At 39.3% G+C, this 19752-nt stretch overlaps 1 protein-coding gene across 12 annotated transcripts in view; it reads right to left on the bottom strand.

Moving 5' to 3' along the window:
* DST (dystonin) overlaps positions 1 to 19752 on the bottom strand; it is a 258304-nt gene that overhangs the window by 67795 nt on the left and 170757 nt on the right. For all 12 annotated transcript variants that reach the window (XM_082277170.1, XM_082277160.1, XM_082277169.1 and 9 more), the window contains 6 exons: positions 17873 to 17935; positions 16831 to 17066; positions 15035 to 15164; positions 13234 to 13433; positions 11341 to 11836; positions 8914 to 10388 (listed from right to left, as the gene is read on the bottom strand). In XM_082277170.1, the coding sequence (XP_082133296.1) occupies positions 8914 to 10388; positions 11341 to 11836; positions 13234 to 13433; positions 15035 to 15164; positions 16831 to 17066; positions 17873 to 17935 (2600 nt within the window). The remainder of the gene's footprint in view (positions 1 to 8913; positions 10389 to 11340; positions 11837 to 13233; positions 13434 to 15034; positions 15165 to 16830; positions 17067 to 17872; positions 17936 to 19752) is intronic.

Here is a 19752-nt window from a genome sequence, read left to right as displayed (position 1 = left end):
ATTACACAGGCCAGTGAAAAATAACCAATGAATAAACAATGCTAAAGAATGCTCAACTTTTGACCCTAAATCCTTCAATTTCTATAGCAGCATTCAGTAACAGTTTTGGTGTACACTTAGTGCATTCAAAGCAACCTTTCTCAGCATCCTGAAAAGCAGGGATCACTCTGAATGTACCAGCAACTCTCCTCTTTTGCACCAAACACACTGTGGCAAGTGATTGCTTTCAAAGCTGCAGACCTCAGGTGGCTGAGCACGCTTCCACCAGCTTGACAAGTCAATCTAGAAGCTACAGGAAATACACTAAACATGAGGGGTAAAATAAATAAAGCATCTCTAAGAGATTTGTTCCTACAGACAAAAAAACCCTTACAAACTCTAAGACTGTGGTTACATGAAAACTGAGAGCGTGCAATGAGTTGGCTGCTCCTTGAAGAAGGAGAATGTGTTTTTCTTGACTGTAGGGTAGGGAGGAGGCAGAATAATATTTCAACACAGAATCAATAACAAATTCTTCTTTTATGTGCCATAAAGTCTCATCTTTTGAGAACAACGTCCTACCACAGAGGGGACAGATCTCCATAATCTGCCCTTTAAAAATGCACACATTCTTTGTGGAGAGAAGCTTAAAATAAATTACAATTATTGCTGAGGCCAAAGTTTACCAGAACAACTTAGCAACAAAGCTTGAAGTATCTCAGATTTCAACCAGAGTGGGAAGAAAAAAATTACAGACCCGACAAACACCCTTTCCTTATTACAAAGCTTCCCTTACTCTCTTACCTCATCCACCACTCACAAAGCACTGCAAGATCCTGTGCTTGTAAAATACTACTGTAACGTCAGATCTGCTTTCTGGCACGCAAATGCAAAAGGCAGCTTTCAGAAGAGGCGGTGAGCCTTTAATCCGCCTGCTTCGGAAACCACAACCATCTGATACTGTTGCTTGCACCTTGATGAGTAAGGCTGCTCAGGCTGAACACATGGGCTGTAGCTGCCCTTGAATGGCATTGCCTGCGACCACAGTCAGTACAGACACCGAGCACCAACACAGAGCACGAAGGAGGCATTCCACGTCGGGAGTAACAGGCACCAGCTGGGCAATAAATAACCCTGCTCAAAACAGCTGGAGTAATCACCCCCTCAGAATTTTCCCCCAATTCATTTCCCATACTGACCATTTCACCTACCTTGAACAGCCCATGTGTGCTGTGCAAATGACACTGATTACTGCATCTGCCTAATTATTAATTTCTTAAAAGTTGCATTTTTGCAATAATGGCAAAACTTAGAGTTTTAAACAAATATCTTTAAGGTTATATTACAACTATTTCACAAATCTATGGTTTGTTTTTCAATTACCTTGTTGGACAAGAGGCCATTGCAGACTGTATCCAAGGTGTCTTGGATGCCAGTAGTCCAAATATTGCCTTTATTTCTCCCTGGGAAAACTTTTGGGCAGTTTACAGTGCTATCTAATTCAAGCTGTTGAACAGAAAATGCCATTTCATTTGAGCCTGTACATGCTACACTGCATTCCTCCGTATCAGATAAAATTTCATATTTTGCAAAATCCAAGTCACTAGTATTTACAGCAGCATTAGCATAATAAACATCTACATGAGGAGATACATCATCCACATAATCCTCCTCTACTGTTGTGACTCGTATTTTAGTTTTTTCATTAACTTCATATGCCTTTTCCACTTCATTTTTGCCAGGGGTAATAATTCTTCCATCACCTTGAAGAGGATCTTCATGTGACAGAATTTTCTCTTTGAAACCTTGTAAGTGAGAGTATTTCCCCTCCATCTCTTCCTGATCACTCTCACATGTCTGGGCATTGTTTTGTTTTACTTTTCCAGAGGGTAAAATGTCATGCAAAGCCAGTCTGCAGCTTTCTTTGACAGGGACACTCATGCTTGCAAGCAGTGGGGTTTGCTGCTCTCTGCAAATTGCTGGGATATATGGTCTGAACTGACCTACTGCATGGATATCTTCTGCAGAAGACAGACTTCGCATTTGAGTTTGCTCCCCTGCTAACAGTGTATCTTGTTTATCTTCTCTTTCGGTTGGAGGGCTGCATAAACCAGAATCATCCTCTTCCGAGGTAAGGGAATTCGTACCCCACTTGCATTTGTCTAGTCTAGCTGCCTCTGACATATCAGCAGTTTCATTAAAGGAGCTTTCACTTCTGTTAGTGTAATCTGGAAAGCTGGGTGGAACAAGCATTCTCCACGATCGTCTGTGCTCCTTCTTTTCTGTGTGAGACTTTGCTTTGGGTAACCCAGCTGTTCGAATTATATCGCTGTTCAGTTTAAGAGCATCAAAGATCATTTTTTCATCTAACTTGTTAGCTTCACGGCTTCGGAGCTCAAAAACACTGGAAGAAGTAAGGGCACCATTGGAGCACAACGTACTGATGTCCAGTGTTCTGTGACTGTAGGGTAAGGTCCGGTCTGTAAAATGCCTCGAAGAGAGGCTGCCCTTGGAGCCTGAATCAATCTGTTCATTCAGCCGCACAGTGTCATAGATAGACCTCTGGGGAACGTAGCAGTCCTCAATATTTAGATCTTCATCCTCTTCCCCTTTGCCAACACATGGAGGATTCTGACGTAGACAGTCTGGCCTGCTAAGTGGCTTCCCCATGTTGGAAGTATTCACACAAGTACACCCCTGTTTTCACAGATTCAGGACACTAGCAATCTGAAGAAATAGTAAACTTGCCCTTAGCATAAGATGCATAGATACAAAAATATACATCATAAGATATGAAGTGGCTGAGGTCATTCATAATCAGTGCATCTGTTTAAATTTGACTTTACCTGGTCATGAGGTTTCCCACCCCCCAAAAATATAAAGTGCTTCAGTAAGAAAGTAACAGAAGTGTCCCAATATCACAGAAAAACAAAATATAGCAGAAACCAGCAGTAGCCAAATATTTCAAACATTCAGTGGAAGGCTTAATTTATTTTTCAAGGTCAGAATCTGTATCTGAAATCTCCCAAATAAGCCTCCAAAACAAGTGTTACAGAAGGCAGTACATTATCTTCTGTACATGACTGCTTAACTGTAATCCATTTAGCTGGTGTGCAGGGTCCCATCTTCTTTATAAATAAAACATGGTGTGGCAGCTTAAAAAGACAGAATCCACAGTGGCTTGTATGGTCCTGACCAAGGCACAGAGAAAATCCTGGGGGTTGGGGGAAAATAAGTTAAATCCAGAACAGTAAGAATAATAAACCAGCCCTTTACTTTTTTGGCAGTAGCTATAAATAACCTTGATCTGAAAGGCAGCTTATCCTCCTCATGTAACAGGCTTGTTCGTGGTGCCTCCACAAGTCCCACAGGAAAACATCACTTTCTAGCAGCCAAGCCAATGCGTCCTTTGAGCAGACCGTCGGAAAACGAATGTTTCAGACCGATTCTCCCGATGCCATCCTGGAGAGCTCTTTAAGGCAGCTGCAGAGCCGAGCAAGCGTGGCGCGTTCCCCGAAGGCACGGCAGGTTTACATTCGGCAGGTTCCGACTACAAGCTGCAGCTAGCGGGCTGCCCTCGCCTCCTCCTCATTTCTGAGGCGCAGCTGCCGAGGAGCCGAGGGACGGAAACCCCCGCCGTGGAGCGCCGGCGCGTCCCGCCCGGCGCGGCCGCCCAGCGCCCCGGCTCGCCCCGCTCCAGCCGCCAGGAACGCCCCGCTTCGCTCTTCAGGCAACATCTGCTACCGGCCCGCCCGCGCCCGGAGCGCCGCTCTGGGGGCTCCCCCCGGGGGCTCCCCTCCCTCCGTCCCTCCCCGCCGCCTCCTTATCTCCTCAGCCGCCCGCGCCTTCGCTTCTCGCTCGGTGCCGTGCAGGGGGCTGGCGAGGGCAGGCGGCGGGGACGCTTCGCCGCCCGCCCGGCGGTGACATCACTCCCGCCCCAGCCCGCTCCTGAGAGCTGGGGGAGCGGCCGACACCGCTCCGGCCGGCTGCCTTCCCGGGAGAAACTCGGGGAAGGCAGCAGCGCTTTCACCGCGCCCGCACCCCATCGCCCTGGCTGACAAAGCCGTCATTTCAATGGACGCTTCCTTCCCAAAGTTACACCGAAACTTAACCTGTGTATTATTTAAAAAAATAAATCCCCCAAACTCGCCTAGTGTTTAGATTAGGTGTTGGAATAGTCACACATTGCTCCACCTGACATGCAAAGTGAGACGTTCAGTCCAGATTCGACTATTTTCAGTCTGGTCACTGGCTGTGAGGGAAGAGCTTAGGGCGGCGCTGGCTGACACGGCAGCCACTTCCGAAGAATCCAGCTCCCACTGAAAGAAACATTAAAATATGGGGAAAACCCAACTATATCTGAAATACTTTTTTTTTTTTTTCAGGGGGATTTATTGCAGCTCAAAACCAGCCTATCAGGACAAAAATATGGGACACTTACATCTTTTAAATACAGTTCAACACTTTGCACGTACACTTCTACATCATATTCACGGAGGTGAAGGGTTGGGAGACTCACAGGTAACTTGCCAACAGCACAGGAGGAGCTGCCATGACCAAGCAGCTCCACTCCAGTAGAAGCCATTGCCCTAATGACCTGAGCTGCTTGTGTCACAGCAGCCATCAGTTATAGGGACAATTCAAACCTCAGTTTAAGGACAGCATATGGCACTTAGTGCTAAAACTTAACCCAGTGCATTCACTACAATCAGCTTGAGCTTTCCGCATTAAGCAGAAAGCAGGATATACTGTATGCAAGAAATACAAATATACCACACCTCATGTTTATTGATTTGCTTGATAAACAGTCAGCTACATACCAAAACACTAAGGTCATGCAAGACAAATTCTCTTCCTCCTCTCTGGTAAGCAGCCATATAACATTACAATAATGCCAAACAAATAATCACCTCTGGATTCTCTAGCAGAGAATACACTCTAATGGTAAAGATGCGAAAAGAATCTTAGATGCTTTTGATAAACGGTCCTATCATCCATGGTTATTTTCACCCACAACAACCAAAACCAGATAGATCCTTGCTGAATTCACAAAGTGCTGCATGATTTTTTTGGGGAAGTGTATAACTGAAATTGGTCTATATTTGCTCAACAGCAAAATTATTTTAACAGTTAAAAAATAGTTTACCATTTTTCACTGTTTCTGCTGAAGACCTTTGTATGATGGATAAGTCACTTTCAAAATGCAACTCTTAAAAAAATTTTAATAGTTGCTTATATTACCTTTGCTTTTCAATACAGACCTGAACTGCAGTAAATCCCATGGAAGATTTTAGTATCTTATTCTAGGGTTAGTAAACAGCGCATGGGATATGCAACACTTAGCTCAAAAAGAAACTTCAAGAGAAACTTCTGATTATGCTTTCAACATTATTTGCCTTCAAAGCAAAAATCAGAGGACAGACACCCTCTACACAACTAACAAGACACGTAGATGTGGCATTTAGGGACATGGTTAACGGTGGACCTGACAGTGTTGAGTTAACATTGGACTTGATGTTCTTAAAGGTCTTTTCCAACCTAAACAATTCTGTGGTTCTATAACATAAGCCAATTAAAATCTTAGTTCGAGCCCACTGGCAGGAATACTCAGGCTACCTAAAAATTCCCATAAAGTCCAATTAGAAGGCAACCTCTAACAACTATATCTACTTTTATTCCAAAAATAAAAGCAGAAATCAAATGAACCACATACTCATGAAAGCTGTAAAAGTGCCATGTTGGTTTTACTAAGAAGAATGACTTTTAATGACAGTAAAAAGAAATTTTTGTGGAAAAAGTTTCAGAAAGTAAAATAATTAAACTTTGGGCTCTTTCTCTATTTCAGAGAGAAACTAGCTGCAAATGCTTCTCCAACTGCAAAAATTCTAGCACTGCAGCTTACTCAAACCCAGAGTGTTCAGTTCAGTCCATTTGCACAACTCGTTTTTGTTTTGCTTTTGAAGAATGGTGGCAGATTCACCATACCTTAACAAACCTAATTTACTGGAATTTCCTTTCAGGACTAATCTACACATTGCATACAGTCTTTGGGGTAAAAACTGTCTTACAAAGCCAAATTAATTAGTAATTTTCTGTGTGTGTTTTATATTCATTGACATAAATTCTTCATTTGATTATACTCTTCCTGAAGTGAAGTAAGAGTCATGGCTCTACTTTGAAATGAACTGCTCTGAAGATTTTCATTTACTGAAAGCAAATTTTGTAACTGCATTGTAAATAAATATAGTTTAACAGTGACAGCAACTACTTTCAATTTAACACTATGTACTGACTGGAATAAGTATATCACAAAGAAGAAGTATAAATAAAATAAGTATGCATATGTTTTTTAAATATCTATATATAATACAACTCAAAGCCAGTTTATTTTTAAAAAAACATTATGTGTTTTAATGTCATGCCAAGAAGATGCACACAGCTCTAGCTCTTTGTACATAAAAATTGGTTAAACCACAAAAACCACCTCTGGCCCATTACATGAGCTCCTTCCCTGAAGAGAGTGAAGATTTCATGTTAATACATCTGCACTAAAGAACAACTCTTTTGCTTTACTCTTGAGGAATTGAAGTTGACTATAGTTGACCACAGGAGCTAAAGACATAAGGAGCCGGACAGTGGTTTGTGGCCACAGCCACATTTTCAGGTCGTGTTTGTGTACGTGCACAAACAGGTGAGCAAACACAAACACACCACAAGTGGAGCAGGATCTGTGGGAGCCAGTCTCCCTACAGTTTGCTGCCTCAGGTAGAACTGCTCTCTGGAAGGGCAAAGAGTATAAACAGATAGATTACTTACTGTAATTTTGATATGCCCCAGTAGCACTGACACCAAATATTAGGAGAGTTGATCCCTATCCTGCTGCTATCAGTATCCCTTCACTAACTACACTCTCACTTAGTAAAATTTCCCATTCTGGTCTCCCCATTTCCTTTCTTCAAAGGCTCCTCACTCTGCTGTTTTATTTCTGCACTTACTTTTCACTTATTTAAACAACCCCTTCACTTTTTCATCATTCTTCACCTCCTGTTTAATGGCATTGTGGTTTTAATCATAAGCAAAAGCATGGCCTAAAATAGTTGCTTCAAGCAAAACACATTTCTAAGCTTATAAATATCTAATATAAATACAATCCCAGAGTAGACTTCTGGATATAAACATGCTGCTATCACTGTTCTCATTCAAGTCTCTCCAGGGTTTTTTGGCCCTTCTTACCACATAAGCTCTTGTGTTTCAGGGACACTCTCACCCCACAGGTCTGCACAGGTCTGTCACTCCCAAACTGCTCAACTGCTGTGTTGTGTCCAATGCCCTGATTAACTACAACACTAAGACAACACACAGGGAACTGGATTCTCCTAGCATCTGCTCATCAGATTGTAACACTCCAGAAGCATTTTTCTTTATAATAAAATACATATTTTTATATATATACAATTATTTGTATAAAATATGTATTAAGTAAGACCTGAAGCTGCACCTAATGTTTGAAAATGTAAGAAATGTGGTGACATCAGAAATCCCAAACTGGCTACAACTGAAGTCCTGTCCTGTGGCCAGTGTAAGCAAGAGCATTCACAGCAGGAGCTGTTGCTATTTTCCAATATCCAAAGTGTTTTACTAATCATATACAAAGAAAAGCCATTTGTTTCTCTTTTAAATTGAGATAGACTTGTTAGCATAGACTGGCATACAAATTTAATCCTCCCAGTCTAATGGAATATCCTCATAATGTAACTATTTGTTCAAGATTTTTGTCTCTATTTATGCATTCTCAAAGATCATCAAAACTCACAGTAACTTCCATTTGAAATTCCCAGATGAAAGCTTTCTGGTTTAATTTTCCTTTCTAAAATGGCTTAAACAAGCAAAATGCACCCTCTGTTGGGCCAGCCATGTAATGACTCTTTTCTGAGGTCATCAAATTTTTAACAGTACGGCTTATCAAATCTTGCTATGAAGGTTTGGCTTTATCATTAAGTGTCAACCAATGCACAAGTCATACAAACATTTGAATCAGTATTATACTGGAATGAAACCAAAGCAGTGCAGAATATTAAGTGCTACTATATAGCCATTAGGAGATTTATGATCTTTTTCAAACACTACTTACATCTATAAATCTTTCTGGTGAGCACTGGAAATTCATTTATTGTAACCTAAACCAAGCAAATACCTGTACTTGTTTCAGCAGCAAAGCTCAATTAACACTCACTATCATTGCAATGCATTTTTTGGAGCTGCACATGGATTGCTCGCTGGCATATTAAAAAAAGCTACACACAGAAGCTCTGGAGTGCATTTTGGATAACAATTGCTACAGAGAACTCCAAATATAATAGGGGGATTATTTTGCCTGTTTTCTTTTTATTAGGATGTTTCTAGGTAAGGGTGGAATTCGGTGAGGTAAAACTGGCCAGTGTATCAGAAAATGGCAAAAGGTAACATCTTAAACCAAGTATGCTGAAGCCTACATCAAGGTGAAAAAAAAAAAATAAACTACTCAGATGAGCGAAGTGAATGTGGGCTGGTATGTGAACACTGGAATCTAAAATTCACACCACTGTGAAGAAGGAACTTGTGCAATACATGGACATCAAATGGAGACAATATGCAGTTTCTCAAAAACAGAAAGGCAGATGGATTACAGAATCAAGAGAGTGAAGAGAGGTGAAGAGGGAATTGGGGTGCAGGAACCAGGAGATGAGATGCAAAATTCCCAATGTCTGCCAAGCTGTAGCAAAGGAAATCTTCTCTGGAGCATTTAAAACAGATAAAAACAATACACACAGAACAGTCTGCTGTGAAACAAGACTCCTCTAAGATCTGCACTTAACCAGTCCCTTTCACTATGACATACAATAAAATGGCATTGTGGTAAAATATTTTATAATAGTAATAAAGCAATCTTCCTACCTTGAATGTATTCAGCTGCTGATTAATAGCCTCTGTTTCCATTCCAACAGGACCTTGTGACTCTTCATGTTCTTCAGCTCTCCCAAGCAGAGTGGAAAATTCTTTTAGCTTACTGTAAAACTCCTCAACACGGCAAATAGTACCATCCACTTGATCTTCCCTGGCTTTTGCTCTGTCTAGTAGCTTGTTGCACTGTTTATTCAGAGCTTCCAAGTCTCTCTTTATACCAACAAGATCAGGAGAAGCTTCAGCTTCTGTGGCTAGCATAATTTTACAATTTTTATTAGCATTTTCATTATTCATTATAAGATCCTCCAACTTTTTCATGAAATGTTTTATGTCCTCTCTCTGTGATTGCAGTACATTGACATCTCTCCCCACTGGAGCCATGCTATCAAGCTCATCATCAAACTCTGCAAACTGAGAGAACATCTCTCGGATGCTGTTTTGGAAATGGCCAATTCCCTGAAGTTTGGTCTCTAGGAAGGAGCACCTATCCTCAACTTGCTGCTTCACTGCAGTGTATTCTTGCTCCAAAGATTCAGCTTGGAGCAAAAGGTCAGAAACACCTGCTGAATCAGAAGCTTCTACCACCAGGTCTTGGGCAAGCTTTTTTGCTAAATCGACATGAGGCTTTAAAGCTTGCAAAGCTTTCTGCTGGGCCTGCATCATTGTCAGGTGTTTGTTACTGAATGACTGAGGTCCAAGTGAGTCATGAGCTTCCAGATGCTCTTTGGCACTTCTAAGCTGTCTTTCAGTTTCCCTGAATGAATCCTGAAACTCTTTCAGTCTTTGTGCCATATTTTCCAAACAGTCTCTCTTCTTATGTAACTCTTCTGTAACCACTTTCACATTCCGATTCAGCATCTTAGTTTCTTCTTCAACAATTTCTTTATCTGTTTGACTTGCATTGAGCAAACTTTCAGCAGAATTATTTAATAGTTCCACCATCCCATGGTGTTTATCCAGGTCCTTCTGCCATGCCCTCACCTGAACAATAGAATCCTCTATTTCAACAGGGTTTATGCCAACTTTTAATTCATACAGGTTACTTTGGCACTTCTCTATCCATGGCTGCAGATTTTCTACATGCTGCTTGTATTTGAGGGCTTTCTCCAGACAATCTGCTAATTTATCTTCCCTTACTTTTACCTGTTTATTCATTTCTTCCCAGTTATTTTTGAGTATGGCAATTTGGGATTGTAATTCTGTTTTGTCAGCTCCTTGAGTCTTCTGTAAAATACTTTCTCCTTCTGCAACAATTCTTTCATATGAACTAATCTGATTGCTCATTGTCTTCTTAAAATCTTTCTGTTCTTCAATTAGTGATTGCAAGACATCAAGTTTGGCTGACACAGGACGAGCCTGGTTCAGCTCTTCTTTCTTTTTGCTTATCCAGGCCTGAAAGTCCTTAGACATTTGCTGGAACTGATGAGAAGTAGCATATGCTGATTGAAGCTGCTGAACATGGTTATCTACAAAGGAGAAGGCAGCACACAGGTTCGTTATCAGAACTTGCTAGTATTCAGTGAAAAAAATAATAACTAATATTGATTCTATTATGCATGATCATTAATTTAAAGAAAGCCAGTCCTTGGTATGTGGTGTTTGACTGGAAGACAACCAAGTTTCTTGCAAGGGGCAGACTCATTCCTGAAATACAGCAGAGCACTGAAGATAGTAGGACATGAATCAAATGAGGCGAGCTTATCCAGTCTGTGTCAGACATGGATCCCATTTGGGCAGATTCTGGCAGTAAAAAACACACAATTGTGCTCCATGGTACTATGAAGTGTAAGCACAGGGAATGTTAAGTGGTATAACCTTGTAGAGTCTAAATCATGGCCTACAGGCAATACATGTTCCTAGGGAGATTCTTTGAAGTTCCTTGTGACCAGAGGAAATTAAAAACCTAAAACAGAGGCTGCTGGGGAGAACAAAGTACAGTAGCACTTGCAATGTATTACTTGCTCAGTTCTGTTGTTCACAAGGTAAGGAAAGGCTGCAGACTACCAGCCTCCTTCTGTCACAGGCAGTTTTATACAATTACCATTGTGTTTCACTAAGCCATTAACTGGTGTTTGCCTAGAAATTATCATTTTGGCTTCTACTCTGCCCCTATGAAGTTGGTTAGATCAGTGAACAGCATCCTCTATTGGTATTCTAATTCAGTGAATATGTACCTGAAGAAGACATGACAAAAGCAGCCTTTCTATTTTACTCCAAATTCTCTCTCAAACTATACACTAGCGATCCCAAGCATTGTTCTTACCTTTTCAAGGTACAGGGATTCTTCTAAATTCTAATGTACTTGGGAGTTGGACTGGATAGAGAGCTGGCACCAGGCTCAGCTCACTTAACACCTCTATCACAAAGTTTTGCCTTATTTTATGCCTTAGTTACTGTTTTCTTTAAATAAATACTGACCTGATTTTTGCTCAATATCCTTAAATGATTTTAAGATGCCATCTAACTGTCTTGTAAGTTCTGCTTTCAAATACTCTTCCCCAACCAGTGTTGACAGCTCTTCACAAAGAGCTTGTGCTGCATTTATATTCTTCATTTCCTGTTCTATTTCCTCCTTCATTTCTTTAGCAATTTCCAGCTGTTGTTTCACAGCATCAGGTTGTGTACTCACAGCCAGGCTGCTGCTTAGTTTACTATCCAAGGCACTTAGCTTATCAGACAGACTTCTGAGTAAACTTTGATACTCTGTGCTTTTCACAATGGCTAGGTCAATTCGGTCACATCTCTTCTTCAGTTGGCTGGTTAGACTGTCCCACTTTTGTGCCACAGCTGCCAGTTGCTCTTTTACAATTTCATGTGAGGGTGGATGTTCACCAGGTCTCTCCAGAATCCCTTCCCCAGCCATAGTCAACTGCTCATATTGTGGCTTTCTGGTGTCAAACTCTTTGAGCAGAATCTAGGAAAAAAAGATAATTTTAAAAAGAATTTACTTCATGAAAAAAAGAAGTGCTTCTGACACAAAATCATGTAGAATTTGTTGTAGCTAAGCTCTCTTATTGAGTGTATCCAAGTTTAAAAGCCAGTGAAATAAATGTGCCTTCTTCATAAACTGTGTTGTTTCCAAGTATTTACATCAAAGAAAGAGGAAAAAATGAGGTAAATTTACACATCATCTAATGGAAATTCAACCAGGTGATACAAGTTAACAATGAATTCTGTTAACACTACAGTAATTAAGTAACGACACCAAGCAAAATAAGTGCTATTTAGTTTCCAGCAATGTCTTCTTTCCTAGACAATTTTGATATTTGTCTTAAGATAGAACTTCAAAAAAGGTGTATTCTGACATAATATTGCAATGTATTATTATAGAACAGAGACTATTTGGCTAATTCACAAAATGACTGAATGTGAAGTGTAAGACCTTTAAAGTTTATATCACTGGTTCTCATGGGGTTTTTTGACAGTTAAGTCTCAGTGCTTGCAAAAGAAGAGACAAATATAATGGTTTTACTTTAGAGAACATTCCAAACTTTTAAAGTCAATTAGGTTGAATTTTTAAGGACTGTTAAGTGATATATGATAGTCTTACGCCATCTGTCTAGACTTCTGAAGCACTTACAAACCAATATTGAGTCACAGTATTTCACACAGTATTGGAACACAGTTCATGTTTTAAACACTTCATTTTAAACAATACTGATATTAAAGCTTTAATAACTCTTTTTTCAAAACCAAATAATTTCCCATCAGTTTAAAATAACTGGCAGCAATAGAAATGTTTGAAATTGAATTTTCTACCTTCCACAACCTCATCTGATTCCACATTTGTTTCTTTTGTCTGAAGTTTGCTATGTTGCTGTCAATAAATTACTCCATTTTTTCATTATACTTTTTCTTCTGTCTTTGACACCCTTGGCCCCATATCCATCCACAGTAATGCATTTCACTTGCCTTCATATTTTTGTTAGCTACTGGCACAGTCAAGGGAATAAAATCTCAAAAAGAGAGTTCTAACTACAGACTGTATATGAGGAATGACAGTAAAATGTCACATTAATAAAAATCAAAGGGACATTACATTCCACTACAGAGAAACCACAAACAAAAAGATATATCAGAGGATCAATGTCTCCTCCACATTTTTCTTTACCTGTTCTGATCTCTTTTCACTCTTATGATAATTTTTTCTTGTAATTATTGTAGTTAAGTACTATGTAAGCTGATACCCAAAGACAGATAAATCTAATGGCTTATACTAACCATGCTCTACTCTAGATGCAAAATAGTACTTTGCTAATAGCAAAAAGGCAGAAGAAACTTAAATCAATAATGTGTGTTGGCACTACTCACCTGAACCTGTTGCTTTTGTGTATTCAGCATATTAGGATCAATTGATAATGGTCCCAGCACACTGACCATTAGCTCCTTTTCTACAAGCCAGTGCTTTAGCTGAGCTTCTGCTGTCTGGAACTGGGTCAGGTAATTTGAAGACTCCTCCAGTTTTTGTTGTCTCTCAGACGTAACTTGATTGAGCTCTTTCCATTTGGAATCTAACAATGATAATGTTAGCATATTGCATGCATGTTCTAGCAGATGGATTGTGAGACAGCAGACTATATATGAAACACAAACAGAGCTCTCTCATAAGGCTTCTTGCTGATTAACTCCAGATGCCTTATTGCAGTGACTTTGCAAATAACATCTTTTAAAAGTCAGACCCACATACACTTGGATGACAGTCAGCCACACGTGGAATTTTTAGAGTGATGAATATACAGCATCTAATAAAATTGGATTAGAATATTACTAAATGAAATACCCCCAAATTTAGGCTTTGGTCTCAAATGACATAGAAGGCAAAGAGTTGTACTCAGTTATAACTCAGGTGCCTCATTTAGATAGACAAATCTTCCTGCTTATTCAGTAAAGAAGCCCCATATATTTTCAAGGGTGTTCAGAAGCCTAAAATCAGGCTTCAACTCTGAACAGCCCTCTGAAAAAGCCTAACTCTTTCAAATGTCTGTATCATTAATCTAAAACCATTAACCTAAAACCATTCATCTAAAACATCTGAACCACATACCTAATGATGGGCAATGAGAATACTTCTGCACATAGGTATTTCAAAAGTACTGGGTAAGCTTAGATTCACATCTATGCCAGTCTGTGGTCTTTTCCACTAGGGCAAGTGGCTTCCAGAGCAGCCTTTGAGTCCTAGTCTTGTAACCTCCCCCTTCCCCTCTGTGATACTGTCAGTGCTTGCTCAGTCAGCTCTGGTATTCTGCTAACTCTCCCTGTTCCTGATTTTCATCCCGATTTTTTACAGTGCTTTTTGCTGCTTTACAGTCCTCTGCTAATTTTGTATGAATCCCCTCTCAACACTACTAAAGGTCTGTTGGACACCTTACCTGCTACTTAAACTTTTCAGAGTTTCACTTACAAGAAAGACAGACTGGAAAAACTCTCAGATTCAAAATTACTCTTGGTGGAGTGATGGAAATGCCTATCACTATGAAACAAGACTGACATACAATGCTATTGACCTATAATTTATTTAAAATATGAGTAACATAAAAAATTTTTTAAAGCTCATGACAATTAGGCACTTCAATGTCTCAAAATCAATTGATTAAACATGGTCATTTTCTTTTTTTTCATTAGCCTTTTTTCTTTTGTTTTTTTGGCAAAATTTATACAATCAGTTTTAGAAAACAGCAAAAAACTAGCAACCCACAGAGTGCCAAAAGCCACTAATTCATGGGAAAAAAAATCATGCAGAAGAGCACTAGAAACAACTCAAACCATTCTTAACATGAAATTAGAATCAGCTTAATTTGTTATATCTTGTAAGAACAAAATATATATCTGGAGCAGTAACTGGACAGTCAAGTTTTAGCTGCACACCATTTGAATACGATAAAGCCTCTCAAACAGAGAGTCAAGCCTCTGCACTAATACAAATTCAAAGGCCATGGACATCACTGGAATTACTTCAGATCTGCACTCTTGCAAAAGGAGTTATTTCCACAGAATTTAAGATATAAGAGGAAACAAGGTATTAAAAATACTAGTTATTGCTAATAAATTAAAAAACTCATAATAAAACAACTTCCCAATCAGTCTGAGCTATAATACAGCTTTATTGAAGTACCTATTTTATCCAATGTTTGTCTCCACTTAGGCGCCTCAGGAGAGTCAGGGTTCTTCTCCAACAGCTCTGTAACTTTGTCCTTTAGTTCCTGCACTTTATTTGCACTTTGCTTTAATTCAGTTTCAAAAAGCTGAAAATTTAGGTGATAAAATAAATAAGAGAATAAAGAAGAATGGTAAAGTTTGCAGTCCATAATACTGAGGTGCCAAACATGAAGATAAAAAATAAATATTTAGCCTGTATATACTACTTTTCTGCTACGAATCTCAAAACATGTTGTAATGACATAATTTGTTAATCAATTTTTTTTGGAAGAGAGAACCTGAGAGATATAAACTATATTAATAATTATTGCTTAATTTGAAAAAGTGACAGAACTATTCAAAAAAATAAGATTTACTAGGTCCCATCCTATTCACATATACTTGGAACCTATTTGTGTACAGAAGACAAACTGACTAATGCAAAGTACAATTCACAGCAGAAATAACCTAGCTAGCACTGACAGAGGAGTATGGTGTGGCCTCATTTACCTCAGTAGAAGTAAATGAATAATAAAAATAAAAATAAATAATCTGCTATTACAGATTATTTCATGTAGATCCCCATAACCCATAGTTTAAAGAGAATCAGGGTTTTAAATGTAGACCTAACAGAAGACTGAGATACCCCAGAAAATCCTAATTAATGCTGTTCTTGCAGACAGAAGTGAACATATCTTACATGCCTGGCAAAGGGCTCTTATAAGAATGTTCTTAAGTAATGAAGCTTGCCTCACAGAGCTGCTTTTTAATTATCCAAACCCCACAAAAATAAACACTGAACAAACTGTACCTGATTTAGAACTTCTAGTAAAAGTTCCAAAGCATCAGATGACTCTTGCCTGAGCACTCACTCAGTTTTCCAACTATTTGTGAATACTTTTCTATTACTACACTGCAGGTTAGATGATCATGTTTGCTTTGTACATTCTCTGTTAAGAAATAAAGAGCTGGTTTTCTTTCACATTTAGGCTGAATTTTAGGATTGAATGTTATCCAACTGAGGAAGTTGGTAGCTGGTCAGCTTAATTTTTAAGGGTGACCAGTCAAATATAAAAGAAACTCAGTTAAATCAAATTCTGTCTTTGTTTATAGACAATCACAAGCAAGAAAAGAATTTTCCCTATCCATTACATTTCCCTTTACAGATGAACCTTACATGTGTAAATATTGTCCTTCATTGCTAGGGAAGCATATGTGTCCAATGCTGAAATAGGACAGAAGCTTACTGCTGATTCAGTGGTTTTCTCATATCAATTATAAAGGGGGAAGGAGACTGTTGTGCAGCTATATAACTTAACAAGCATGACAGGGCTGCTGAAGAGAAACACTGCCTTGGAAGAGACATAAGCTGCTGCAGCTGCAGAGACCGGGAGGTCTGTGAAGCGTCAGTGAACCAGCAGCTGCAGAAACAGCTTTTGGACACATACAGCCCTTCAGATACTACAAGTAATCTATTATATACCTCTAAACCACTAAGATCAAAGAAGTTTATTGCATAATCAGTATAGCCTCACCTTTTCAAACTGTCCAACGAAATTATTATTTTCTGACCTGCAAAACTCATTCTCCCTGACACAGTGCTCCTTTATTCTACTGACACAGTTTGCCAGATTTGCTCTAAGCCTGACTAATATGCTTAGTAGGATCATTTAAATACTCTCTGCAATATTAATCTAGGCTGAGATATCAGTTATTTCATAGCATCTGCCTAATAAATACAAGAAAAAGTATTTCTTTGAAGGCACGAAGTACCTTATGTTGCTCAACTTGGGCTTTAACTGCTTCACTATCTGTTGGAGCAGCTTCCCAATCTGATGCAGTTTTGTCCATTTTTTGCAACCAGTGCATCATTGAGGCTGATTCTTCCTGAATATTTTGCATTTTTGAAAGCATACTTTCTAGTTCTGAAATCTTTTCATTCAATAAAACTCCCAAATCTTCATAGCTGTGATTTACATTAGACATAGCTTGTTGAACAGTTGTCAGTTCTGCAAAGAGAGGTGCACAAAGACTGTTAGAAGTTACAAGCCCTTGAAACAATACTGAATGGATTCTAATCAGAGTTACACCAGCTAATAGCTCCCCAAATAAGAAGCCACTGAATATGTTAGAGTTATTTCCAATCCCCTCTAAATGTGGCAACACTACCTCTGAATGAGCTAAGTTCCTATTATCAAGAGCTTCTTATTTCACAGAAATCATTATTTCAATACATACAAGTGCACAAACATATTTCAATCTTTCTACCCATTGCTGTTTCAATATTTTAAGTAACAGTTCCACGACCAAAACTTTCATATACTGGGCTACATTTCAGCTACTATAAAGTCCTTATATAAAAGTTCCTTTGTTTCTACAATAGAGTTGGTCACAGTGACACAAATGTATATAAAAAGGGTGTTTTGTATACATATATTTGTATATATGCATGTTGTGAATGCTGAGGGGTGTCAAAGTTTCAAACCCCATAGAAAGGTATTTCTCAAAAGTCACATATTACAGGAAAATAGCCATCCCTGTATACAGTTATAAAAGTATATATTGATTCAGAAATCAGATTTCTGAATCAGAATTCAGATTCAGAAATCTCAGATGAGATTGGGAGGTATTGTAATAAGTACTTATAATGTCATGCCCATATCAAGGTAGTTGTCTTATGTGATGGTGATGTGAAATTTCAGTCTAATAATGACTGCCACAAGCAGATTTATGTACAACATCTAAAAAATACTTCCATATTTAACAGCAATTGACAAGCAACATTTCTTTATCACATGCTGAAATTTTTACTGACCTTTATTTTTCAAGAAATCCTGAGTTCCTGGAGCTCCTCCTTCACCATTTAATATTGTACCACCTGTCAAAAGAGATCAAAAGAGATGAAGCCTCTTGCTTATCTGGGCCTTTTCCCACCAAAATCCCAGCACTGCATTTCCTCTTCAAAATAGCATGATCCATAGCTGTCATTACAACATCCAGAACGAAGCTCCAGCCAGCCAGTACCATAAGTGGTATCACATAGGCCAAGCAGCTGGATGTGTAGATGAATGCACTTAGAAGTGTGCACATATCTAGGATGTATAAGCAGTCCTACTGCTCACAGTGCTGTATTAAATAACTGACCAGGGCCAAAGGTTGATGCCCTAGCTATGAGGCCTATTCACAACCACATTGCTAACATCACTTCCTTCCTCTCCCCAAAAGGACCCTGCTACTGAGAGCACAGTTTTACCCAGCCATGATGGGTATAGCCTGGGAGAGGACTAGCTGGCAAATGCTGCAACTGAGGAGAGCACTAAACATTAAACAGCAAAGAGGCCCAGAGTGGTCATTGCAGACACCATAACCAAAGGCACTGCTTACTTGGTACCTTTACCCACCAGGGAAGTGGCTGAGATACCATTCCTGGAGGTATTTAAAAAACATGTATACATGCTGCTTGGGGACACGGTTTAGTGCTGAACTTGGCAGTGCTGGTTAATGTTTGGACCTAATGATCTTAAGGGTCTTTTATAACTTAAAATGATTCTATGGTTTATCAGCACTGTAACTCTGCACAGACGGCTCTCAATACCAACTGGATTGATCCCTATCTTGTTATAACCAAGACTCAAACATGTGCTCCATGATAGGAATTGCAACGTGGCACTCTTATTGTTATGCCTGAAGTCCTTACTGTCACTCAGAGGCAGCCACTCACTGAGGCAGCCCTACTAATTAAACATAATATCAGAGCCGCTGAAACCAGAGCTAATGGGCTTTGTAAAATGGAGTCAGACCAAAGAGCAGGGCCACATGATCACACTGCAGAGAACTGCAAGGAGACTCACTTCCCGCTCTCCTGCACATATGTATTCCCAGATGAGCAATTAACAGAGGAAGATTAATGGTTGCCTTGGAAAAGGCTATGCATCCACCCCCTGGTACCAGCTGGACAGTGAAGACCACATTAGTGGCAGCTGGAGGATGGCAAGAGAAAACAAACCAGATAAGAGACGTCACAGGCTCCAGCCAGGGTCTTGTAGATCTTCACGCTCTATTAGCTGGACTCTGGTATTTATAACTGTGATAAAGTGATACACAGTACAGCTCTTGTCAAGGAGGGCAAATGTTCTGGTCTGGAGGATTATAGCTGCTCTTATGTGATAGCTATTTAACTTTTTTTTTTTATCTGGATGCATAGGAATAGAAAAAGAGGCAGGGGAATGAGCCCACATAGAAGATTCCAAAATGTTCTTTAAAGATTTTTATTTAAAGTTAAAAAAACAAAACAAAAAAACCCAAAACAAACAAACAAAAAAACCCACCAAAACCAGAGGCAGCTATTACAAAGAGATACAAGAAAGAAAGTGTTCTACTTTTGCCCAAGAGATATCCTGTGTCAGTCCCCAGCCTCCCAGATATTTGCAGATGACCAGTGAAGGCCAACACACTTGAATTTATTTCCAGATCTAGTCAGTTCAAGAATTGACTGAAAATGTACTTATGGCCATTAAAACGCCCAACATCTTGAACTATGCCTGGAATGATACTTGGCAGAACTACTGGTTTCTTTAAAACAAACTAATATTTAACACTAGAGTAAAAAAAAAAAACCATGGAAATAGACTTGCTATCTTTAAATTATGATTACCAGTAAAATAGAATTTAGCTCATGTCCAGACAGAAAACACA

This window comes from Coloeus monedula (genome assembly GCF_965178545.1).
Source record: "Coloeus monedula genome assembly, chromosome: 2".
NCBI classification, from domain to species: Eukaryota; Metazoa; Chordata; class Aves; order Passeriformes; family Corvidae; genus Coloeus; species Coloeus monedula.
Note: the sequence above shows the minus strand (reverse complement) of the source record. Positions and strands in the feature narration are given on the sequence as shown.